Raw genomic sequence first — 26,041 nt, 5'->3', positions numbered from 1 at the left:
TACTGTACTGGAGTGCTGCTGAGCAAGGCAGGGGCCAGGTCCTGTGCTGCTTCTGGGATGGATGGTTAAAGACAGCCTGTGGTGCTGGGGAGCAGGCGAGAGGCTTAGGATGGGGAGAGGGGAAGTTGTAGGGAAAGAGTAGAATGCCTTCTGAAATACAGTGTACACCAATGTCACTCAGATGACAGAGGTGGTGCAGTCTGCTGGTGGGTGATGTGAGTGTAAAGCAGGAGCACTACTGTTTGGGTAAATGTGGAGCTGGAGTGGTGAGAAATAGTGGGTTCAGTCTAGGAGAAGCAGTGTAAACTCTGCATGCCACAGCCCTGTTGGAAAGAGCACGGGGATGTGCTGCTGAACAGAGCCCCCAGACAAGTTGGAGGTGCCCAGAGATGGTGCTGCTACCTGTCTTATTGCCAAACAGGGAAAGCTTTAGGCCAGGGTGCTTCAAGCATTATTAGTCATACTTTCATCCTGCTGGAAATGGATTTTTTTCCCCATGGGACTAAAGAAAAGCTGAGATGGCCCAGTGCTGGCAGGGAGGGTGGCTCTGGCACCAAGCTGTGAAGCCAGTGGGGAACAAGGCAGGGCTATGTTGTCTCCTAAGCCACAGAGCTGCTGCTCTGTCTGGGTGTGGTACACTTATGACAATAACTTCATGGTGATGCACTTCTACCACCAACACCAACTGTCCAAAGCCTTTCAGAAGAGCACACCATTAGAGAACAACTTTGCCTACCACCTAACATGCAAGTGTTTTTTGCCTATGCTTGGAATGAAGCAAACATACAGCGTGTTCCTGGTGCTGAGAGATTTTTCCAGAAAGCCTGTCCTCAAGTTTGATTGGTTAAAACCGAAGAAGTTTTCAGCTGCCTTTGAACAAAACACAGATACACTAAACTTACAGAAACTGACATCCTTCTTTATGCAGTCTGCCAGCTACTTGTGCAGTTAACTCCTCTAACTGGGGTAATGAGATTTGGGGGTATTTTCTAAAGCACAGTTTTGACAGGAAAACCCCACTTTTACTTGAAAGAGCAAGGCTCAGAGGTCCTAGTTAGACAAATTCTAATCACGCGGCCGAGCGCTCTAAAACCTGACGATGCAAGAGAGCTTTCAGCAAACTATGAAAAAAACAAAAGTGGAAAATCAGTTTCGAGTGTTCAGATGGAGTTACTCTGGAGACATCTGCGCTCTTCTGCTTTTTGAAGTCGCTCTGCTAGGAGAAGCCCCAGGGCTGGAAAAGGCTTCTGCTTTTTTTTTCTTTTTTTTTTTCTTTTTCTTTTTACCCCCAACGACTGCGATCCGCACTGAGGGGATTTAAGAGCAGAGTACGGCATGTCCCAGCCCCCGCGGGCTTTGGACGTGTTCCTGCCCAACACCGCTGCTGCACGCGGTCTAGGCTGTGCTTTTCACTCTATTGCTTTGCTAATCCTGATATAATTCCCTTTTTTTTAATTTTTTTTTTTTTTTAATCTTTTCAAAGAGCACGTGGTGTACTCCCCTCCCCTCCTCTTCATCGCGCCGACCCCCGCCCCCCTCTCCCCTGCCCTCCCCTCACGGGCCGCCGCCCCGCCCCGCCGGGCCCGGCCCGGCCCCGCCGCCCGGCCCGCGCCGCTCCGCGCCCACCGCGCTGGGGCCGCCGCTGCCCGGCTCCGCTGCGGGCCGGGGGGCACCACGGCCCGGCCCGGCACGGCACAGCCCCGCTCGGCGCGGCCCGGCGGGAGGGCGGCTGCAATCCGCCGCGGCCGGCGATGGGAGATGGAGGGAGCCGGCGGTGCGGTAAGGGGCGGCGTGTGCCCGTGCGGGTGCGGGGGCTGCGCTCAACCGGAGGCACTTTTTCCCATTTACTTTTGATTTTTTTCTTTTTCCCTTTTCCTCTCTCTTTATTTTTTCTTCTGTTTACTTTTTGTTGCCCTTTCTCTGTTCCTTCTTCCTTTATCCCTTTTCCTCTTTCCTTTTATTGTTTTCCTTTTCTCCTCTTAATTTCTTTTTCTTTCTTTTTTTTTTTTTTTTTTAGTTCTTTTCACGGGTGCCTTAAGGGAAAAAGCTCGGAGCTCACTTCTGTGCTCGTAACTGCTAGATCCCGAGAGACACCAGCTGCAGCAGGGAAGCTGCACTCAGGGCTGGGACCGCGAGCCTGCATATGGTGCAGTTCATTTTGCTTGTGTCTCCAAGTAACTTGTTTGTGTAACACATCAGCACTGTTGCTGCACTGACAAGCTCTCTTAACCTAGCTAAATTCTTGAATTAAACAGGACTTTGTCAGAAAAGCCAGCGTTTGGCTGAGTAGTAGCATTGCACTTTCAGGGCAAGAGTGGTGTTGAGATGATTTCACCAAAAGTGTGAAACTGTAGAATATTAAACTAAACAAGCATGCTCTTCTGCAATTGAGGTGCTGTCTTCATCCTTGCTCCCGGGAACTGGAGCTATGGTTCTCAATGAGAACATAAGCATACAGTTGTAATGAGTTTGAACTTCACATAAACCTACTGAAGTTGCTAACTCCCATATAGGTGACTATTTCCATGCTATAAACATCAATTACCTGGCTCCCACAGGGTCCAGTTAGTATACTGTCAGGCAAAGACATATATATGTTTTTGAAGTGATTTGGGTGTGTAATAGGCAACTGCAAAAACTATTAGTTTTGTAGCTTCAGTCACACTTTAATTCTGTCTGTGCGTAGGGGCATTAACACAGACAGTCAAATGCAGTATTTGTAATGATACTGGAGGTTGTGCACCCAGTGTTTGAAGCAATTGTAATAGAACACTGAGAGTCATCCAAGCCTTTCTGGTTTAGCTAGTAGAAAGAAGCCTCTTTCTACTCCAAATGCTTTTTCATCAGTCATATCCTTAGTTGATGTGTTTCAGCAGATGTTACCAGTTTAATGCTCTCAGTGAATCTGTCCTAGCTCTACTGATTTACACAGACGGGGAGTTGGTTTTGGGGCATGCTTTTGGTGGGGGAGAGGAAAGGTTAACCATGTAGGAGACCCTGTGTGAATGATTCCATTCCATTAGAGCTCATTCACTAGGTTCTTTGGGGAGTGTAAGAACATCCTTTGTGGAAGTGGTGACGTTAAAAAAAAAATCCAAGAAATTTACATGCTGCTGTTTTCAAAACTTGAAACAAGTTTTGAAACAAAAAAACTAGGACTTCTTGATGCACACAGAAAATTCTTGCACAGCTGATCTGTGCAAAAGTGGTTCTCTTGTGCTGTTTGTGCCTAAGTAGATTGTTTGATTTACTATTTCCAGTTTCCAATTTATCTCTGTGCCATCAAAGTAAGAAGGAAAAGAGCAGTGAGGATCTTAATGAATGTGCTAGCAGCTTTTTTTTTTCCAGCAAACCCTTCTTTACTGTTGTCAAGGTGCGTAGCTGAAAGACGTGGATGTTGTTCAGAGTACTTCCCCTCCCTGCCTCCACACCAACACAGTCCTTTCTATTCTTGCCCATCACACCAGGGAAGTCTGGCAATTGATTTTGCAGCTTTGATATAAAAGATGGTTTGGGGTTTGATTCCTGTGGGCTGAAGAGGCAGGCTCTCTGCGGGAGAGCCGTGGAGCATCTCTGCAGGCACTTGTCTCCATGTGTGTGTTCTGAGACAAGTGCTGGAAGATTCAGTGTTGAGGCAGTACACCACCAAGTTGTACACCACAGAAGGCCACCAGTGCTAAGTAAGGGTTCTTGGGCCATGGCTGATAAACTGTCATTGTGCATGCACAGTAGCTGATTGCTTGAAACCTGCTTCATGGAGAGACAGGCTGCCAGATCTGCTGAAGGGCTGGAGTGATTTTTCTCAGGCATGTGTTTCTCTTTGGAGAACCTCTGTTTGCTTGCAGGGGTCTTCAGAGAGAGCAAGATGTTGGGGTACTTCTGGCTGCTGATTTAAAGGTAATTTCGATGTAGCACAATGTAGTGGCCTAGTGAAAGGAGCCCAAGAAAGGGAGGGAGGGGGGTAGTGTCTGTAGAGTAAGATTAGGTGGGTGATTCCCCAGGGTACTGGGGAGCCATCTGTCAAGGTGCTTTTCTTCAGCTGAGGCTGGACAAACCTGTGAACTGCTGCCAAAACTCAAAGATTGGGGCTTGTCAGAGTATCCCGCTCCACCTCTTTGTTGTGAGTGCTGAGGATCTCCAGGGTGCAGCAGCTGTTAGAGTTATTTGGTGTGAGTCCTGCTGAGCTCACCCAGCAAAGGTGGGAGTAATGTTCCTAGGATCAGCAGGGACACATGCCATCCACTATCCTTGAAGGGACATTCCCTTGCAAATGGTCCCTGATGGAGAGCTGGCTTCTTGTGGAGCAGGGATTTTTCGATGTGCCTGTCCCATCCAGACCTTATCTGGGTGGTTCATTGCATCCTGGTTGTAAAATTGCATGTGGTTCCTTCCCTCTGGAAGTTTGGCTGAGAAGGGGATGTGTGCTAGGGAGCTTCTCTGGACAGTCACCGTACAGCAAAGTGGGTCTTCAGATAGACAAATTTAGGTCTTGTACAGTTTGTGTCCTAAAGTTCTGGATATCTTTCTAAATGGATTGATGGCCTCCAAACCCCATGATTACAGAGGCTATTTCCAGAACTCATTTGTTTGTAGTGATGTAGAAATTGGGGGGCAGAGGTGTGTTTGTGATAGAAATAATTTTCTTCAGTTAGATGAAAAAGCAGTTTTAGACCAGCTCAAAGTGTGTGCCTGACACTTTCATTCTGGATGTAAGTGTTCCATTCCTCTCAGGAGTAGCACTACTTGACGTATCCTTCTGCAATAGGTTTCCAGATACTTCCTCTTGAGTGCAGCTCCTCCGTGCTCTGAGATGTTTCTTGCTATTTTGCCAGCTTCTGTTGGAGACCACAGACTCCTATGATGCTAATGCATCCAGACATTTATTCTCTGCATTACAGAACTGAGTAAGGCAGGTTTGTGGATGGTGCTTAAAAGCAGGGTGGGGTGAGAGCTAGCCCTCTGGGTGAGGGCTAGGTTGCTACAGGGTTGAATCAGAAGTCAGAGGAGCTCTGGTATTACCTAGCCCTTGAAGCTTGAATGGCTCCTGAATTGACTGTACTTCCTGGATGCTGTTAGTAAAAAAACCTGTTTGGGCACAGGATCAGGCAGTCCATCAGAGTGTGAGCACTGCATTTCCACCTCACTGAGTACCTCAGCCACCAGTGATGGCTGTGGGAAGTGTGTGGCGTTTGCTGTCACTTCCTTTGCTAACTGCACAAAAAGATTTTCAGTGTTGCAACTGCTGGAGTAAGCTAAAGGAAACTAGGCTGGAGCTGGCTTCTGAGGATGGCCTGCAAGGGCAGAAACACACTGGTCACTGCCACGTGTGCCAAGAACATCACAGTCATAGCCATAGCAACATCTTGCTGCCTGGTGGAGGGACTGTCTTACACAGGAGCAGAAACTGGACTTGGTGATCATGATGAGTCTTTTCCAACTCAGTGTATTTTATGATTCTATGACTGAAAAGAGGCCCTTGTCTTGAAACTGTGATACAGTAGTGTGGGAGCAGTAAGAAAACAACCTAAATGACACAGATTACATAATACAAGCCTCCCTTTTTGCAGAAGCAATGAATGGGGCTTGCTTTCTCTTCTTGGCATGAAATGGCACAGTGGAAGAGGTAGCTTAAAGTGTACTTATGATGTTTTTACAGCAGTTTTCAAATGGGAAGTGTCATTTGAGTAATAACTGCATCTTCCAGGCTGAATGAATGCCAAGTGTGATGGCAAGATGCACTTAGGCCTGGGATATGTCCTCATGTCAGTGCTAACAGAAGAATGCTTACCAGGGAAGCCCTGTTCCCAAGAGGAAACAAATTCTAGTTCCAGCAAGTTCTGGTTGTCATCAGCTGTCTTGTCTGTGGACTTGCTGTGACTTAATGAGGAAAAAAGGAGAGGTATTGACTTCCTCACCAGTGGGACATAAGTGCCAGCTGGCCTGTGTTGTGGAGCTTGTGGGGGATGAAACATCTTTGATGTCTTCTGCCTTCCTGCCACAGCTGAAACAGCCTGTTGACTTCTGACTGCTTGTGGGGCCATAGCTGCCTGACAATGCTGCAGTCCTTAAGGTGCACTTTCTTAGCAAGCAAATACTCTTGCAACAATGTATTTCAGTTCCTGCACATCAGGAGAAATTTCTTGACCTGTTTTCTTGCTTCTGCCTTAATTGTGCCGGAGATAAGATGGCTCGTATCAAACTTCAGTCATATTTCTGCTCCAAAAAACTTCTGCTGAATCTAGGTAAAGGCTCAGAAAAAACTGCTGAGGTGAAAGCTGTAAAATGAATTAAAATATGTAACATGCAGAATCAATAAGCTGTGTCTAAGTTAGCAGGAGATACCTACCTCTTTTTGCATACACTGTTGCTGTGTTGTGGTTCTGCAGTTTGCACTTGCCACAGAGAAAATACAGGTTTTTATGCTTGCGCAGATGTAAATTTTTCCAGTGTAGAGTTGTCCGTCTGATGGTTGAGTGTGAGGTGTTTTTTCGTTGGTTGGTTTGGTTTTTGGGTTGCTTTTTTTAACCATTCACTGAAATGGAACATTTTAATCACTTGGGGACACTATCTTAAACTATGTTTATAATATTGATTTGAAAATGAAGATGAGCTGTCCCAATACCCTGTCCTTCCATCAATAAAAGCAGTGTATATTTAGCTGGACATAAAGAATGTATAGCACATGGCAGAGGATGCCATCTGTAAATTTTCAAGGGACAGCAGATGTTGGCTAGGGTTTTGGAAAAAATGTAGTTGCTTAAAGATACAGAACTAAATTCTGGTGGGCTCATGAGGCATTTAGGTATATTCAAATTTTAGCTTCCATGGAGGCGAAAGCTACCTAGAGCACGCTACCTGCTTCCATCCAGTTTGCTAAATATACTGGAACAGACTGAACAAAAACAGTAAATGTAGGATGTCTACTACGTGCATCACTGAATTCTCTGGATAAAAGATACTGTCTTTGCACAGTTTTCCCTAAATCATACCTCAATGCTCTTTGACATAACTTGGAATTATATCGGAAAAATACTCGCACTGTGGCTTTATAAAAGTTTTGGGTATTTTTCATTATCTCTATGTGTTACATCTGAGAACACAGTGGTTCAGGCAGTGAGCTAAAGCCTTCTTCTCAGAGGGCTTGTTTTGATTCTTGCACATACCTTAGAAATAATGAATAGATAGCCACAGGTCCATACATCAAAAATCACTGACTTGGCAAATACAATATGCTGAATGACCTTTAATGCTAAAGTGTAATCATACAGACTTTGAATTAATATGCTGTTCACAGCCATGCAGTTACTACTCAGACAGCGTCAGCCTGTGCATAATAAAAAGCATTTAATTCTGTATAACAGCTGACTCCTTCATAACAACTTCAACCATGCAACAAAGCAAACATTTCTTTAAGGGGAGAAAAACTCTACTGCAAGTCTAAAACAACGTGACCAGACTGGAAAAAAATTTTACCTGCTTGATACTTCTGCTAAGGCATTAATTTGAGGTCTTTTTGGTCACTGTTCCCAGTTTCTTTTCCTAAGCAGCAAGTCTTTTGCTTCATTTCTGAACTCTGTTTAGACATTGAAATTCTGTGAAGTCTGCCTTTATGCAGGGAGAGTAGTTTTGATAGTATCTGCACCCTTTCAGTTTTGCTCTCTCCAGTCTGACTACTTCCTGTGAGGCTGCTCATAGTAAACAAATCCTGTAGAGCTGGGAATAATGGCACAGGAAGCCTGCAGTACCCTGGTGCCTTTTGGTGAATCCCTGGGGTAAGCTGTGGAGTGTGTTGTTGTAAGGACTCAAGAGCTGGATGATACCAAGCCTGAGGTCTGTCCAGTCCATGGCCATGCCAAAGCCTGGTGAGTATAGTGACTCAGTGCACTCATTTGGACTCTTTAGCTTCAGCCCAGGAGCATGTATGTGGTCATGGAGATCAGCAGATGCTCAGGAAGAGTTCAGCTTAGAGATTCATAAGAAGGATGTGATTTCTACATTGTTAGGGATTTGTATCCGTTGAGCTTGTTCACCCTTCTCGTCAGATACCTCAGTGTTTTGGTTTCTGTGACACTGCTTTGCAAGGAGGTTGGTGGTTTTGACTACAAACTGTATCAGGAACCATGTCCTCTTTGGTGGGGTGCTGACTCCAAATACCTTCTTTTGTCTTCTGGCTGTTGCATTAAAAAAAAAAGTGCTGAGTTACTGATTGTTTTTTGCTTTTTTCAGACCCCTTATCACTTCAAGCACCTCTGCCACATCTCTCAGTTGCCTCATAGCTGAAAAGTCTTACATGACCCTCTCTAAAATCCCAACTTCTCTGCTGGAAAACAGCTATAGGCAGTGCTCTCACAGAAGCCCATTCTTTCCTCCCCACCTTCTGGCTTTCTATACATTTCCCTGCAACTCCTGATAGGAATTAGTTTAAAACCCAAGCTGAGATGCCTTCTCTTTCCAAACCTTGGCTAGCATTAAATTTTAGCAGCTCCAGCTGAGATTAAGCCATGCAAATCTCCTGTTCTTTTGAATTTCAATCTATTTTACTGGTGTTTTAATTCAAGAACTACAAACATGTGTATTTGTGTGGGGAGATGTGAGAAAAACACAAGTATGGTGTATGAGGTCACATGGAATTAAACACTACAATCCCTGCTAGTGGTCTTACTGTGAGCACCCACACTCCTCCTGTGATGTTGGTGCACTAGGTTTCACCAGTTAGCAAGTTTATTTTAATGCCAGCTTTCTGCATTCAATCCTGTTACTTGGGAAAATTATTTAAAACAAGCTCAACAGGCACAGTCTTTTCAGAACAATTGGTATGACCTGTCAAAAGCAGTGAAGCTTGCTAAGCTCTTGGCCACACAGGGATGATGTGACAGCAGAGGCAGAGCTTTCAATGCAGGATTCTGTAAAGACTTGTCCATGACATTGTAACTTGCTGGAGAAGGTTTTAAAATCTGTGGGAACCTTCTGGCCATCATTCCTGCTGAGAGCATAAACTCACTGTATCAGGGTATTTGACGGGTTGCTGACAGGCAATTGAATGTTTTGCTGCTAGAGATGTTGGTGAAGCACTGAGAATGGAATAAGCACAGCCTGGGATTAGAAATGGTCCAGGTGTGGCTGTGAAGTTCTCCATAGTAGGCTGTGATTTACAGGCATTCTTCAAGGCTTTTTTCTGAGCTTGTGTCTCTCTGTTTAAGCTACCAGTTCCTTGTGAATGATCCTTAGGTCCCTTCCAGGTGATGCTCCCTCTTAGTATGAGTGGTCTCTTGCAGTCCAGAATTTTGGCTGACTCTTGCTCCCTGAAGACTAATGCTTGAGCACCCATCCTGTTCTGCTTTTCCGCAAGCACTGCTTTCCCAGGTCTCCTGCAAGGAGTAAGTCTGTCTTAACAGCATCTGTCCTTTCAGAGAGTCTGAAAAATTCCAGACTGAAATTTGCCATTATCTGCTCCTTTGAATACTTCCTCCTTTCTGAACATTTTCAGAGAAAATGTATGACCTTAGGTGTGAATGCTATAGGAGGCATGGGTTCACACTGCTTCTTTGTGCTCAGACTGACCCATTCCTTGTCACAGCAGCTGTGGACACTGTCATCCCCTTCCACTGAGACAGAGCTCAGCTCTCCTGTCAGCTCAGCTGAGAATGGTGGTGAGGTAGCAAGAGTTTGATGTTTTTCAGTTAAAGCTCTCTGACATGTAGGTATGTGTGTTAGTTTGAGACAAGTTAGGAGGAAATGTTCACCCCAAGACAGTATGAAAAGGGAAAAAAGGCCCTAAGACAAAACCAGTTTGTCTCAAAAAAAGGTCCCAGCCAGAACTTCAGTGAAAGTCAAAAGAGGATGCTTTGTGCTTTTCTTCTGTGGAGAAAGGAGAAGCATATTCTTCAGCTTTTTATGACTCATTATACCTATCTAAAAACGACTGGGATTTTTGGAGGGCAGTTTGAGGGGAGCTTATGAGTTGAAATGAAAATCACCCAGAAAGTGAAACTGTGCTTCAGGAAAGGAACCACCCAGCTCTCATTGGGAGCTAGACACCGCTCAAGGGTGAATTGTAGGATCCTTGCAGATTCTGACCCACTGCTCCATTTCCACATCCAGACAGCAGAGCAGAGGCAGTGTGTGCTTTGTGCTGGGCTGACTTACCTGTCCTCGGCAGCTCCTGCTGGAGTAGCAGGAACCCTGTGGTCTTAGTATCCTGCTGCTGTTCAGTTCAGTGCTGAGACACGGATTCAGCAGCTTCATTCCTGAGCTGGCCTGAAACCACCATGAGCACCATGGGCTTATCTTAAAGAATCTCTCTGCTCCCTAAGCATGAAGCAGAAAGCCAGCAAGGTAGGACCTCTGTTGACCCATGCCAATGCTTTATGTGAGGTCAGTAGAAACTGGCCCAGTGTGTTGGCAGGAGGTCTGAGGAGTGAGGCCTGCCAAGTGCAAGTTAATGCAGCCTCATAAATGTTATCTAACATTCAGTGAGAGGCAAATGCAGTCTTCCTAGCTCCTGTCCAAAAGCTGTAACCTAAAGAAGTAGGCTTGATTAAACATGTTCAAACAGGCAGAAACCACTGCAAGAGTGATGCACAAATCAGTAGGAACTTGCTGCCTCTCTGCCCAGAGCATCACTGAACTGAAAAATAATATACCTATGGCTCTTGAGAAATGTATGTACAGCTGGGCTGATTTAAAGGGGGTTGGTGCTCTAAGCGTCACCCTCTCCAGCAGTGACAGAGACAAGATGCATCAAAGGTGGTAGTTAAAGCCCTCTGAGGGAAGCAATTATGAAATGAGCTGACCTGGATGCAGATTTCTTTGCCCTTGAGCTGAGAAAGAAGGCTTAAGCAGGAGTTTTATATCCCTTTCAATCTTGAGCATATTTAATCTTTGTTAAAGCAGCTTGAAAGCACCATGAATGTTTGTCCAGCCCATTTCTGGGCTCCTGGTTTCAAGGCATTTTGACTTCTGCAAGGCTTGGGTGACTGGTAGATCAAAAGAAGGAAAGGAGAGCACGTGTTGTTTCTTGACTTGGATATTGGTAAAGCCATAGTCTTAAAAACTAACTCTGACCTTAGAGCATCCTCATTCTTTCCTGCTCTTGCATTCTTTTTTCATATTTCTTCTTTGAATGAAATATGATAAACTTAGCCTTAAACCTGGATCTGGACTTTCTTTATACATTCTTTTAGTGCTCTGACAGCCTAAATAGATGTTAAATACAGCTGTTCCCATACCTACCAGTATCTGTAATCCTCATCAACAGTGTTGAGCACTCCTGAAAATCAAGTTACCCCTTTCAGATGCAAAGACTGAGATCTTGCAGCCTCTGTTTAGGCAAATAATTTTGATAAATGATGCCCTATACACTGAAGCCCTATTTGTAATTTGACAGTTTATTTGTGTCTGTTACTGGATGATGCAGAGAGTGCTGTGAGCTGGAGTTTTCTTCTTTGCTTTACAATAAGGTACAGGCAAATAGAGATCCTTAGAACATGTGTTTGCTGGCAGGGATGCTCAGTGCAGCAGATGTCTGTGAAATCTCAAAGAGCAAGGCTGAGGGCTGGAGAAACTGTGTCCCAGAGGGGTATAGATCAGAAATTCCTTACTGCTTAGGAACTGGACTGTTGTGTTAATTTCATTTTCCATTTCATTTATCTATCACTGGGATTTGGCACCAGCTAGTTGTTAGCCATCCCATCCCTTCACATCCATCTGAGTAGGGTGAATTTTTGTCTGGCTCTGTAAACTACTCCTGTCTAAGCAGTTGCAGACAAAGCCTTCTCCTGTGTAATCTGGCTCCAGCTATTCCTTTTCTAGCCCTTCCTGCCTCCCTGCCAGTGAATGAATGCAGCCCTTAAAGGCAGGACAGACATGGAGATTTCTTCCAAGCCCATTTTGTTGTGCTTGTGATAGTCATCTTCGTGCTAGAAAGCTCTTTATCTGTTCCATCACATCTTTACCAAAGGATTGGGTAGGCTGGTGTTAGCATGTGCATCAATGTACTGGAAGCCCTAGTGATGAGTAGCTGGAATAGTGAATGGTAGATAAATTAGTCCAAGACCCCTGTTTAAGATCTTCTGTTGACTTAGGGCAGAGTGGTGTTGGACTAAATCTTGTAGAACTGGCACAGTGCAGAAAGATAGGAGAAGAAATGGGTGTAAAAGGCCAGGAGAACCTGGAGCAAAACCATTCTAGGGCATGGAGCAAGACAGCTATTCGTCAATATGCTCTTGGAAGAAAGCGTAATTTTTGGACAGATGGCCTAGTAGGAATATATGGATTTGTGATTCCGTCCATCTCTGATTAAAGAGCTGTTACTATGTGTTCCTGTGAATTATGTGTCTCTTGTACTTTGAATTTCTGGTTGTATCTGACGCTCATCCTGAGGTATTTGATAGAAATGCATAAAAGTTACTGTTGTCCTGGGGAACAGAATGTTCCATTTAACTTTGTTTTTTAAAGAGTGTTTTTGTAAGCTAATGCTCTCACTAATGTAAACTCTGCCATGGCTTGCTATGCCACAACAATTGACTGCCTCATATGAATATAAAGTTTACTGAAAATTTATAAAGTTAGTGATTTATTTTATCTGTCACTTCAAACAGAAGAATGACGGTCTCCATCTTGCCCAATTGGGAAGAAACTTAATGCAGAGTCTAGATAGTTTTTGCATTACAGTTTATTGCTGGTATGTGCTTTATCTCAGAGATTTGTTTCGTCCCTACCTGTTCAGAAAAATATTTTGATCTTAGTCTTGTAATCTTCCTCTCTTCTGAGAAACTGGACCTTTACTCTGTCAAAGTGGTTCTTACAAAAAGGGAGCAGTGGGAAGGTGCTGGTGGCACCAGGCATGGGTAGACTGGTTGCTCAATCCATCTGTCCATCCATCCCTCCAGGTGTTCCCCTGCTCACTGGGCTCACCAACCTGTGTCCCCTCCCTTCCTCCTGGCCAGATAAGCAGGTTTGACTTGTGTGGTATGGTTGTAAAATGAAGTTGGGCTCTTGTCCTGACCTAGACAGTGGTGGGCATGCATGGGCTGCCCAACAGGGACCTTTAGGCACTACTCCTACATGTTTGCATACCTTATCCTTCTTCCCTTTTTTTTAAATCATCCTTGTTGTAATGCTTGTTCCTCACTTTCTCTACCCCACTCTCTTTTCAGCAAAACAGCCTGCTCCATTTATGGTTTTCCTATGGGTCCTAGTTTTATGACATGCATACTCAAATTTGCTACTTCTGATACAATTCCCTTGATATTTTTAACCCTAGCTGGTATTATTGAGATAGTTGGCCAGTGCTGCTGGCCTTTCGGTGGGGAAGCTGGCTAAAGAGTGGGTAAAGAGTAGTTGGGTGGTCTAACCTCTCTGTTAGATCTTTGTTCTTAATACTGAAATTCTTGAGTTAAATGACAGAGAGGTGAACTCTTCAGGTGGGCTGAGTTGGCCCATGTCTACTCTGGATGATTTTGGTGGTGACAGAGAGAAATGAATACTTCAAAAATGCTGCCTGAAGGGATTTCATGTTCCTTCTGCTGTTTTTTCACTGAAAGGTAGATAAGCTTTGTTTATTTTGACTCTAGGCAGAAGCACTTGTGCGGGATAATGACATATCAGCTCATGCCCAGAATGTTGCCAAGGCCAAATACGAATTTTTATTTGGCTTGGAAGAAGAGAAGCCTTCAGGAATGGGTAAGTGCTATTTATTACTATTGTGTCAAAAAAAAAAGAAAAAAAATCTCTTAAACCACTCGGGAAAGTTTTGCAGAAGCTGCTCCTTTAATGATCCCATGAGGGCTCACTCACTGTGCTATGCTGCCCTTCGCAAAGACCCTGCTGGTGTGGCCCCAGAAAATGACAGTGGTTCCCCATCTTAAGCTCCTGCCACAATGTGACAGCAGGGACTCCTGTGCTGGAGACACATTGGTGGAGGAAGTCCCTGCACTTCTCTGCAGTGGAGTTGTTTAGCCATGAGTTCTGCAATTGCACATGCTGAAACATGGCCATTTCTGCCTGGAGGTCCTTCCAGAAATGTGCTTTGTGGTCTTTCTACAGGTAGAGTAGGTAAGATTTTAATTTAGATACATGAGGTGGTACCTGAACCGCTCTGCCCTCTGTAGTCAGTAATTCCAGAAGTCCATGTGCATTATCTAATGTTATGCCTAAGGATCTGTCTTGTTCCTGTTGTCTTCTTGTAAATACATGGCATTTTCTACCTTGGTTCTTTTATAAGAACCCAATCTTAGAAGAAAATAAATGTAGTTATTTGTTATATGTAGCTATTCCTCTTGCCTTGTCAAAATTATCAACAAGCCCTGCCCTCTTCGAGAAAGCATTTCCTCAGGCTGTTCTCTTTGTACCTTGATCCTTTCTAATTGCAAAGTTTCTGGAATGTCACTTAATTAAAGAAGACTCCCTTCTTGCCAGAAAAGGGCAGCATTTTGTTCAGAAGCAAACTCATAGGCCACTCAACTTCAGTAAGAAGAGGAAAAAACCCAAAAACAAACAAAAAACCAAAACAAAACAAAAAAAATCAACCAACCAACAACAACAAAAAAGCCAACAAAACAAACAAACAAGAATAAAAAGCAGAATTTGAGTTTCTTCCTGGATTTTTTAAAGTTTGGTCATCCACTTGGGAAATCTGAATTGCAAAGTGGAAAAAATTCAGATTTCCAAAAGGAGAAGAAAACCCTTTGAAAAGGCCCAAGCCAAAAGGACCTCATTTAGAAATTCTAAAAACTCTTCCAAATTACTGCAAAATGTGTATCAGTTTATTACATGAATCATGATGACCTAATTTCTTGCTTGGAAAGACACAGTGTGAGAGCACTGTCAGCAGGCATTGGTACAAATCCAGAGATTGGTATTAAATAAAGGATGCTGTGTCTAATAAATCCAAGTGAATCTATTGTTATTACCATCCAAAACAATTATCAAATATGATGGGTATTCCAAGCTAAGCACTGAGCTCTAAAATAAAACGTGGCAAAGAGTAAGCCAGATATATTGACTTGTGTGCCTAATTCTCTGTATTTTTCCTGTGCTGCTTCTTGCCTTGCTTCTGGATCTCCTCCTGTTCTTTTTTTAATGAGAAACTACCATTAGGGGCTAACAGTTAGCAAAATGGGAGTGATTTCAAGGGACCCTCACAGGAGGGTTTGTGAATATTTAACAGTAGTTAATGCACAATGTTTGTGAATTGTATCCAAAAACTGGGTGACATTGTGCTTACCCAGACTGGCCTCATGCAGTCACAGACAAATGCATCCTACTCCTCCTCCTTCTCTCGGAAGTTATTTGACTGCCATGGATAAATGAGAATGGTTCTGCCCCTTACAGTTTTTCCTCAGGTGAGCAGGTTTTAACTGCTTATTAACTGGAGGTGAAGGAGGACGGGGTGACTGAGGGGACAGTACGAACTCAGGGCTTTTGTGCACCAAATCATGGTATTTTTTGGATTTGATATATGTCAAATATGTCATGACATATGCTTTTGGGAGAAGCAGCTATGCTTGAAAATCTTTCTGTTCTTCTCTATGTTAAACGGGAAAGGAGAAAACACCACTAGAAATCCAAATAAACATGCTACTTTCTGAAGTTTCATTTAAAAGAAAGAAGACATGCTTTTTAGGGGTCAAAGTATGAAATATTTCAAGCAAATGAGTGACAGGGGCAGGGACAGGAGAAATGTTGGTGTTTATACTTGGTCAAGAAAACAACTTGTCACTGAGGGCAGTTAGGCTGAACTTTAATTTGTGTAACCTGAAGCAGCTGACCCGTGCCATGCCTGGCCTCAGAAATGGAACGCAGCATGTAAGCTGCTGAATGGCTTAATTACTACTGCCTTCTGGTTTATCCTTTCCCTTTCTGCCGCAGCCATGTTACTGTAGCCCTCCTGATGCTGCTGAGTGTCTTGACTGAGTACTAAAACACTTGCATCAGACAAGCCAATTCAAAAAGAAGGACCAGTAATTGGGGGAGACTGTGGTAAACACTTCTATTTACCCAGGTGGGAGATGGCAGCTTTTGTTAATAAGCTCCCTTGCTGAATTTTACTTTCCAGGTTGAAGCTGCTGGTCATTTTCAGATGAGAGGGGGGGGAAAGTAAAAAGTTAGATGGCTTTAGAAGAGGTGTTTCATCAGCATTATTCAAATGCTAATAAAGCTGTGACATGTAAAACCTTTTCTCTCCTTTGCTGTCTTCAGTCTGGTTTTATCTGGGATATTTGTGATCACTGATGCCCTAATGTGTTCTTGACTTCTCTCTTCTCTACTGTCCATTCTCCTGCCCTGGATGTATTACTCGGAGAAGAAGCAGGTCCAAGCCCCCGGGACCCTCCTGTTGTGGAAGGGTTCAAGACCACACATTTCCCTACAGACCCCTCCCACTGGGGGAGCAGGGAGGATGCACCACACTTGTCCACGTGGCCCTGCACAGCCTGGCCACCTTCCTTGGCGAAACCCCAGCTTTCTGCCTTCCAGCAAAAGAAAATGTTTTCTAGGAACTGAATTTAGCTGGGTTGGACAAGACTTCTTCTCAGACTCACTGACATAAAAGGCCGCTTGTTGTATGTGGAAACATACATTCCTCCTCTGGAAACTGCTGTGGAAACAGTGATCTCTATTGAGCAGACTTTTCTTGAGGCTTGGCTGTGCTACAGGTCTGATTTTTATGACTTTGCCATTAATACATTTAAATACCAGAAAGGAAAAAAAAAGTCACAGGCACATGACTTAGTCTTAAAAGTGCTTCCTTGGGGGAAGAAAGTGGGAGATACTACAAAATAATTCCTTAAATAAACATGAAGGCCAAATACCCCATAATTCCTGTTATATGAGAAAATAAATCCAAGACTGTTGTTAGGAAGAAAATAGCTTCTTAAGATTAATAAACAGTCTTTTCTCTGATGCTTCAGAGAGAGGAGAAAGCTTTCATCCCTCCTGTGTACCAGAGGTTTAATCTCATCCTTCACAAAAAGGCCCTGTACAAATACTGCCCGTGTTGCTATGCAAATCTGGTCTTTCCCAACAGCTGCTGGAAGTAGCTTGGTTTTGAATTCCTGGTGAAACAAATAGCTTTTTGGAAAGCCTGTCACTTGCTGTTTTGTGCTCAGTGAGGTGTCATGAGGCAACTGAGCTCATTTAACATCTTGCTTCTGCCAAAAGAGATGGTCCCAGACACATGCTGCCACGGATTGTCTCATGCTAGTTCCTGTGCTCATCTGTGTGCTTAGCAAGCTCAAGACAGCAAAAACTGCATAACAACCCCCCCCACCACCCCCCCCAAATTAATGCCAAAAGAACAATTCTAAAAAAAAGGCTTATTTTCTCCTGGCAATGTGTGCTGAATCACCTTTGCAAGGGGTCAAACAGTGTCAGATCTGACATGGGAAAGAAAATCAAACATGTACTTTGACCAATCCAACATACCCATTCCTGAACCACTATCATAGATATGATTGCTTTTACTTCAGAATTTCTAGAACTTGTTTCAAGAACAAAGGAAGAGCACAATGGCTGCAATTTTATAAAAGTAAAGCCTTTTCAGGGTTCTGTGCTGGTGATTTAAACAGTCTTAAGAAAATCATCCCAGTATCTTTTTGTAAAATTAGCATCACTGACATACTAGGTTGTCCTTAATCTTTTGCCTCGCTTATCTACTCGCTCTGTTACTTCAAGGCACATGTGTCCTGCTCTGCTGCATCCTCCTCACATTGCATGGAAGTTGCACCTTCCTGGTCCTCACTGCAGGAACTGCCCTTAGGCCACAGGCACTCATTACATTGTTCTAGTGATAGCCCTGACTGCTGACTGCAGTCTTGCCCAGTGCTCCAACCCCATTGTTTTCCATTTTGAGGCACCACCCTTTGCCATATTTTTATCTCTTGCTCTTTCCATCTCCAGGCAATCCTGGAATTCTGGGCTCCCTGGTTTGGTATCCTCCTCTACAGCTATTTTCCTTAAAAGGTGCAAAGCTGCATTTTCTAAGGGTTGGAGGACTGCCTGATTTTCGCATTAATTTTGCTTAATTACAGTGAAGGATTGGCACATCAGATGTCCTGCAGTGTTTACCAGGAGCACACATTAGGCTGGAATACAGAAAGCTCGGAGCTGTGGTACCCCTCTCCCCTGTAATTAAAATTCCATCATCCTCTTGTGCACACTTGACTTTATCAGCTTGTTGTTGTTTCTTCTAGAGTCCCACTGCATTTTCTGATACACAGAAGACTTGCAGGAGCTTTTAAATCATAGTGTGCAATCAGTAGTTTTCTCATAAATATCCCTGATATTTGGCTTTGCTGATTGTCAAAGATGCAAAATGAAGGTTAACTTTTGAAATTTAAGTCTCCAGAGGTATTGTATTAGAAGGTACTTTTCCAATTCAGTTTGTACTCTATAGGAATTGATTACCTCTTTGGCACCAGCATGTTCACTGGCCATGTTGAATGCTCATCTTTCAAGCCAACACAGAGTAAACCAGGTCATTTTGGATGCTCTGAAGAGCAGCAAGCTCTTACAGTGCTGTCAGAGGAGAATAGTGCCTATGGAAAAATAAATGCTAGTGCAGGAGGACAGGTTCCATTGTGTTCTGTGTCTTGGCTGGAGAGGTGGAGGGGTCTTGCTATCTCCCTTGAATTTCTGTGTCCCTCTTCCTGGGGCTGGGAGAAGCTGAGGCATGCTCTGGAGCTGTCAGGTGCGGTGTGATGGATGTCTAGGTTTCCAGTCCAGGGGAAAGGAAAACTAAAGGAGGCACAAGGCATTATGCTCAGTCCCTTGCTCCACAGGAGGAAATTGTATGTCTTGTGACCTCCACTTGAAAGCTGGATAGTTCAAGTTATCATAACCTACAGCTGTAGGGAGGAGATTACCACATCCTCAACTTTCTAAACAACAGAGTTGTTTGAAGGCCAAGGGTTGAGTACAAATAATCGTTAAAACATGGGCTGTTTGTTTATTGTTTTTTAAAGGTGCAGAATTAAGCACTCAGAAGTTAGGAAATGCCAGAGTTAAGGCAGTAAATGTCTCCCTGTCTGTGCTCTGTTGGCTGAAGCTGAGAGCCCTGCTGATGTGAGCACACAAATATTTGGGGACCTGGTGATGCTGGCAGTCTGTCAGTGTCTGGCCACATCAGATGCTCTGAGCACATGTGGCACAGGCTGAATTCAACTGAAGCTGGCAGGACTCAGCAGCACTTTCCTGGAGGAAGTTAGGCCATCCCCTTCCATCAGGTAGACAGAAGATGGGGCATCCAGATCAGTGGGCACAACAGGAGAGGGTCAGAGAGTTGACTTGGCTTATTATGGGCACAGCTCCATTTTTACCTGTCACCATGGCCTCCTCTTCTCGGCCCCAGTCCCATCATCTGGTGAAATCTGCAGCACACCAACACAAACCCTCTATTGTGCTGTAGTCTTAATTTCTGAAGCTTTCTGAAGGAAATGATGCATGTTAACATGCTGTGGATATGCACATGGAGAACGCATTTAAGTAAAAATTATGTGGGTAGATGCAGATCTGGCCTGGTATTGGACTGAAAAGTGTAACACAGAGTACAAGCATGTATTTTTCCTGTTCACAGTTCACTGCTTTAACAAGTACCTTCTGCCTTAGATCCCTGCATCATTTACTTAACTCTGTCCAGCTTCCCGAGGAAGGGAATCTCATTCGCTGTGAGAGCCTGCTGAAAAGTTGCCATGTAATGTCCAACTGCACCTTTAACATCAAGCATTTGAAACCTGGGAGACACACATATTCCTCTGTGTCCTATTTTTGTTTTAGCTGGGTGCATAAGTTGAAATCCATCTCCTAGGGTGTTTCAAGAACTGCCTAGCAAGACTACTCTTAGCTGGGTTAATTTGTCCCAAACTCTGAAATGTAGTAAGGGATATCCTTTTCTGGTTTCTGGACCTACAAAAATCCAGAGTTTCTGAGATCTGTGCTTAGAAGTGAGGGATTTTTAAAGCCAGTTTTTCTGGCTCAAAGCAAGTTTCCAAGGGTTTTGAGAGGATTCCTTAAAAATACAGTATTTTAAACATATAAGATTAATTAAAAATGAATTTAGAAAGGCTGTAAAGTCTTTGTAGATGCTGAAACGGTCAAAGCAGCTGTGAGTTGTCACTGCTTTGGAAGCTTGTTCTTCAGGTGACGGCTCTTATAGAGCTTTTAAAGTAATTCTTGCTAATTGCTGTGTGTATCTACACTTAGAAAATCACCTGTTACCTGCGTCCTTTCTAAATCACAGCAGTAGAAAAATAGAAAATTTCAGATTCTTTTTGGATCTGTTGTTTACATTTTGGGTTTCAGACTTCTCCAAACATAAGTCTTAAATCAAGACTTGAGATTCTCACAGCCATGTCACTCCAGAGTGTAGGACTTCAAAGAAGAAAATCGCATTAAATATTCTAAGACCCACTTGCACTTTTATGTCAGGATAAGGAGTCGTTAGATACTCCCTTTGTACTCCCTCCTGTTCCTGCTCATGCTAGCAGCTGTTCCACTCTACCATTTTGCTTTCCAGGGTAATGACTCTTGGGACTGAGCTATCTCACTGACCATCTGTGGCCCATACAGCAATTTGTAGTGGATAATCCCTCACACTAAATCCTCTCAGCACGTGCTGCATGTTAGTTTTGGACTTTGTCCTGTTTTGAGCTCGCTATAGGCCTGGGAGTGACTGCAGCAAGGTGCTATCCTTCTTGCAACCAGGGGAAAGGTATAGGGGCTCCTTGAAGGACATTTAATTCAGTGCAGTTGGGGTTATGCAAGTTGTCCCAAACCCTGTTTTTCCCACTGGGAATTAGTTAAAATCTGTGGGGAAAAATATGCAACCACATCACAGCATTGCTTTCATAAAGCTTTCCATCAGGAATAGGGTTAAAACTTGTGCAATTGTAAAAAAAATCCACACAAACTGTCAAAGAGGCAGAAAGTGACCCATGTATTTTACATGGTTTCTAAATGGTCATTGCTTTCTAAATACACAGAATTTACATTCTTATCCTAATGGCTTTTCTCACTCTGTTATCCTAAACAACGCAGCATCATCACATCATTACCAGACTCCAGCACTGGGATTTGGCTAGCAGAGATTCATGACAGAATCCTAGCCCTGTGGCAGATTGAAGTTTCATCTAGCACAGCCTCTGGTAGCCCAAATCCCCCAGAATTTAGGGAACTATGCAAGAGCAGTGGTGAGCAGTACCTTTCTGAGAATCTCTTCCAGTGCAGCAAGCTGTGGGTGTATGATTTCCTGAGCAACACACTGACCCTGCATGCTTGCAGGGGGATTATTTTCTTCCTTGAACAAACTAGTTTAATTCCTGGGTAACCCGGAGCCACTGGCTGTCACACCACTGTCTACCTGTTCAAGCATGGTGACTGCAAAGAGCAGGAAGCCTCTGCATGCTCTTGGGCTCTGTGCCAAACCTCCCAGTGACCACAGCAGGGAGTCCCTCTGGTTGTCTCTTTTTGGGAGTAAGGGATCTCAGCCAAGATGGTCAATTTTTCTGCAAGGGCCCTGCCATACTTCTATTTCCTGCTATCTTCCCTACATGTTTGCTAAGGCACAAAGGCATTTCACCAGGATTTACTTCTAGGCAGCTCTCCCCAACCTCTTCCTTATGTTTCCCTCTCGCTTTCACTCAGCTTCCCCATTTCCACCAACTAGTTGTTTTTACAGAATGACACTGTAACTTTTGACAGGATGAAAACCTGGCTCTGCTTCTCCTTTTTGGATTAAGCAAACTGCCCAAAAGCCTGGAGTGTCTGCAAGCTGCAGAAAATCCTGAGCCCAGTCCGGTGTGGATGTTTGCAGTCCAGTTACAAAAGCCCTGTGTTTGCATTATATTAATCCCCTGGGTTTGGCTATGCTGGCCAGGCAGGACCTATCGCAGCATGGAGAATGACATCATTTGGAAAAAGCCTTGCTGCACAAGGCTGCCAGAGGCTGTGCAGCATCCCTCCCCTTTTATAGGGGAGGACTGCTCCATCTCAGCAGGAGCAGGCTGCTTTATCAATTGGAATAGTTCTAGTGACTATAGAAGTTGTAACATAATGCAGTATAGGACAAGGAGATATGTGTAACCCTCCTTGGGAGGCTGCAGTAGTGCTATAATATCATAAATCCTGTGATTTGTTCATTAAGCTCCGTCACCTAGAGATTTGTTTCATCTTAATGCATACATTGATTTTTACTTGCCCTAATTTGCCTTTTACAAGTAGTGGCAAGAAATAGCAGGAAAACGTAACTGATATGATGCTGCATGCAAGCTCACCCACGTGCTACTTGTGATCGGCGCAAGGAGCTGCAGAGACATAAAATGCAAAATGACTGGGCTGCTTAGTGAATGCTTTCAGCTCACTAATGCTGAAATGCCATAAAGCATCCTGCATTCCAAAACCAGCACATGACTCTCAGCATCGCCATTCTGCCCGATTCTCCCCTTACGGACGCAGTTACAAAAACGGCAGCTAAGCACAGACGTATCCCTGGCATGCCGTCAGGCAGCCTTGCTGGAGAAAATTTTTTTTTTCCCCTGCAAGCTGCCAAGGTGGACTCCTTAGCTCCTGCGATAGACTGAATGAGACTGCAGTTCCCCCATCAGTTTCATAATACTCAGAAAGCATCCATTTACATCATTGTGTGCAGTGCAGGGCAGCAGCTGCCAGGAAATTTGAAACTATTTTGATTCCAGTTGACTAGAACAGCAGCAATTGAATTAGCTGGTATCGCTATAGATAAACTGATGATCTGTGCATTTTATTTCTTTGACCAATGGGTAACTGCTGGAGCTACAGTAACCTCTGTGAGTAAGGAGACTGTTCAAGCAAATATATCTAATTTCTCGAGCTATATAATATATATATATATATATACACATACATATATATATATACTGTATAGAGAGAGACACTCACACCATTCTTTTTTAAAATGTACCTGTAAACAAAATGTCTGTCTATGCTTTTAACTTGTGTTTTGCTTCCTAGAATTTCCTTTTATTATGCTGTAGACAAGTTTGCTTGACATGGAATGCTTATTTACCTATGAAATAGCATATCTATGCCTGATTTAAATCATTAATTCTTTCAACGTCTAGTCATCAGAAAGGCTGCCAAATGCTGTTAGCTTATATTTGCCCGGTCTCAGTTTTCTAGTCACTCACCCCCTTTCTATTTTAGCTTTTTCCCTATTCATTTCTTTCTTTCTTTTTTTCTTTCTTTTTTTTTTTTTTTTTTTTTTTTCATTTGTTGAAAGAAGCCACCTTCAATGCAAAGTAGAAATTTGTGTTACCTGAAAGTGTGTGTCCTTTCTTTGTTTGTTTGGTGATGGGTATTTTTTTTCCCTGCGCATCTTCAGTGCAGTCCTTAAATTTTGTTGTTGTCTTTCTAGCCTTGTTTGTAATGCAGTCATATTGGGGGATGGGGTTGGACAGGATATGCCAGTAGCTGCAGCAAGACATGATGCTGTGGTGGTGGATGGGAATAAGGGAGGAGTTTCCCTTAAAGAGCTCAAGCTCCCCTAAGCTCTTCTACCTGAAATAACTCTGAGGAAAGGGAAAGGCTTTGCAATTTTGGGAGAGAGCGGTAGATTGGTCGTGGTTTACCTCAAAAAATAGAGACTTTGGCAGTCATGTGCATGGTGGTACCTAACATAAAGGCAACAGAACACTGCTTTGATGTCATATGATTTATTTTTTTTTTTCGATCAGAGAATCAGGCAGTATTCCTGCATGAAGGCAAGAATCCCACTGACTTGTACTTACATACAGCAGTGGTGTCAGCAGCAGTCCATCCAGAGGATGGCTGCTGACATCTCACTTCAGAAAAGGCCATACATTTCTACTGTGATAGCGCTACTCTCTTGGCCAGATGGAACACAGCTTGCAGGTGTGGCACAGGGGTGTATGTGTAAGCACTCTCCCTTCCCTTGGACATCTCTCTGTGCCCGCATATGCGGGTATGTGCTCTGTATGTGTACCTCTTCTGGAATCTGATGGGCTTGCCAGAGTATGAAGTTCAGGAGGAGAAGTAAATCAGAAACTTGCTCAGGATTTCTTTCCACCATCAGCATGTGGCTGATGGTAGCAGATGGGGGCACGCAGCAGAGCATTTAGCATTCACCACGAGAAATAAGGTCCCCTCTGTTTCCCTCGTGTTGGTTCAGAAGCTAAGATAGCAATTAGCAGAGACGAGCCTGGCCCCTTGGCAGGATCTGTGTGCGGTGCCTTGTTAGGGCTTGGCCTCCGGAGCACATTGGCTGCCTCCCAGCCCCACAGGAGGCCCGGGCTGACGCTCCGGGCTTCCTTCCAACAAGGCGGGATGTGTGGGTTGGAGTGAGGCACGGGGGGTCCCAGCTCTTGAGGCACTGAGTATTGCTTTTCTTCAGGCAGTGCAGCCACAGAGTGTGGCCCAGGCAGGGCCTCTCCAAGTGTTGTCCCAGTGCTGAGGGCACACACTGAGCACTGCTGTGAGTGGATGTGTCCACCAAGAAGGGCTTATGTTAGCATCTATAGTGACAGGCTCCCTATCAGCCCTCTCCTGAAAAATCCCACCTCTAGACCATGCTGAGAGAGCGGCAAGCACTAAAGCTGCTGCATTAGAGAAGACCAGGGTTGCGGGATTACAAAGCAGTTTGGGGTTGCTTGCTTGGGGTTGTTCTGGTGAAGGTGTAGGGACGTTGTTACCACAGAGCATCACTGTCATATGTGAGTCTGTCCTGGTGGGAGTGTCCTACAGCAGCAACCTAGTGCCTGTGCCTTGAAAAGTATAGGCTTGAGATGCACGTGGGTGCTGTGTGGCTGAGTTGTGTGCAAAGGGGACTGTTTGCTGCTTCAGACACTTTGGAAAAGCACTCTGGGTGCTTTTCCACACCTGCGTGTTGGAAACCTTGCCAAGAAGACGAGCTGGTGATGCAGTTATGGACAGGGCATCTTTGCTCCTTACAGCTGAGAGAAGGTCCCTGCTTTGTCCAGAACAGCACTGTCCTGAACAGCAACCAAGTCGTCTGGATGAAGCTGAATTCTTATTATACAGTGATTAAGTTAATGGCATGGAGATGTTTGGAGAACCCACTGGGGAAGATTCTGAGGCTTGGCAGGGTCCAAGACTGTCACTTAGATGCTGCACCACTCTCAGGCAGCAGTATTTACCCCGTGGCTAGATACACTGGGATATACTGGCAGGTGCAAGCTTCTGCTTACCTCAGCAAGCAACTGGCACATAGGTAGTCATATTAATGCGATTTTGAACTTCTCTTAGATTATCCTCTCTTTCATCTTGAACTCAGCCTATCATTAACCACAGCTACATGGCTTTGGCCTCAGAAGCAGACCCTGGCCAGCCTGCTGGGAGCAGAGGTGGGGGATCAGTTTTCAATGCAGCACCTAGAGATGCATCTTGGGGCCAAACCATTCAAATGCAAGTTGATGTCTGGTTTCAGAGCTGTCCCCCCTGATAATTTTCAGAATAGGTCTTTAGGTCTCGCCACCCTGTAGTTTGATTCAAAACACTTTTATACTTCAGACCAGTTTCTTTTTATTTTTTTCTAAAAGAGTGGGACAAATACAGCTGTTGATGGTTGGCTTTTTTGTTGTTGTTTTGGACATTTTTCCTCCCAAAATCTCAGTTCCTCCTTGGGCTGTGATATAAGGTGGCAAATTATCTGTCACTACGTGATCCCTGAGATCCCTCTGCACAGATGGTTCTCTGTTACCTCGAAACAATGGGAGCCACTGGGTGCTTGGCACTTGGAAAATGAGACCACCCATTTTTGCTCCTGCTTTGTTTCCATCAGTTGAAAAAGCAGCACAAGGAAGGGAGGGGTAGCAAGGTTTTTCTGCTGCAGTAGAAACTGTGAATTGCTTGGTATGCATCCATCACTGCAACATGACCTTCCATTACCTGAGTTGTTAAAGGAAGAGGGTAGTGCTGGCAGAAAGTTGAATTGCTTATTAATTGCTTTGTAATTTAGCTAATTAGTTTTGTCAAGGCTGTAGAACATAAGGGGTGTGGCTGATTATCTTCCCAGTGTTTCACCTTTACAAGT

The 26,041-nt window shown here is 44.1% G+C and overlaps 2 protein-coding genes across 2 annotated transcripts in view; one reads left to right on the top strand and one right to left on the bottom strand.

The window, feature by feature from the left end:
- NIPSNAP3A (nipsnap homolog 3A) overlaps positions 1-25,788 on the bottom strand; it is a 53,766-nt gene extending 27,978 nt beyond the window's left edge. The window contains exon 1 of the mRNA XM_023944986.2: positions 23,288-25,788. Within this exon, the coding sequence (XP_023800754.2) occupies positions 23,288-23,407 (120 nt within the window). The 5' untranslated portion in view covers positions 23,408-25,788. The remainder of the gene's footprint in view (positions 1-23,287) is intronic.
- Positions 1,655-26,041, top strand: part of PSD3 (pleckstrin and Sec7 domain containing 3) — a 115,160-nt gene continuing 90,773 nt past the window's right edge. Inside the window, exons 1-2 of the mRNA XM_023944981.2 lie at positions 1,655-1,779; positions 13,575-13,683. Of these exons, the coding sequence (XP_023800749.2) occupies positions 1,759-1,779; positions 13,575-13,683 (130 nt within the window). The 5' untranslated portion in view covers positions 1,655-1,758. The remainder of the gene's footprint in view (positions 1,780-13,574; positions 13,684-26,041) is intronic.

Source organism: Cyanistes caeruleus, chromosome Z, assembly GCF_971803275.1.
Source record: "Cyanistes caeruleus chromosome Z, bCyaCae1.hap1.1, whole genome shotgun sequence".
NCBI classification, from domain to species: domain Eukaryota; kingdom Metazoa; phylum Chordata; class Aves; order Passeriformes; family Paridae; genus Cyanistes; species Cyanistes caeruleus.
The sequence above is the reverse complement of the archived record's forward strand: the minus strand, read 5'-3'. Positions and strand labels throughout refer to the sequence as shown.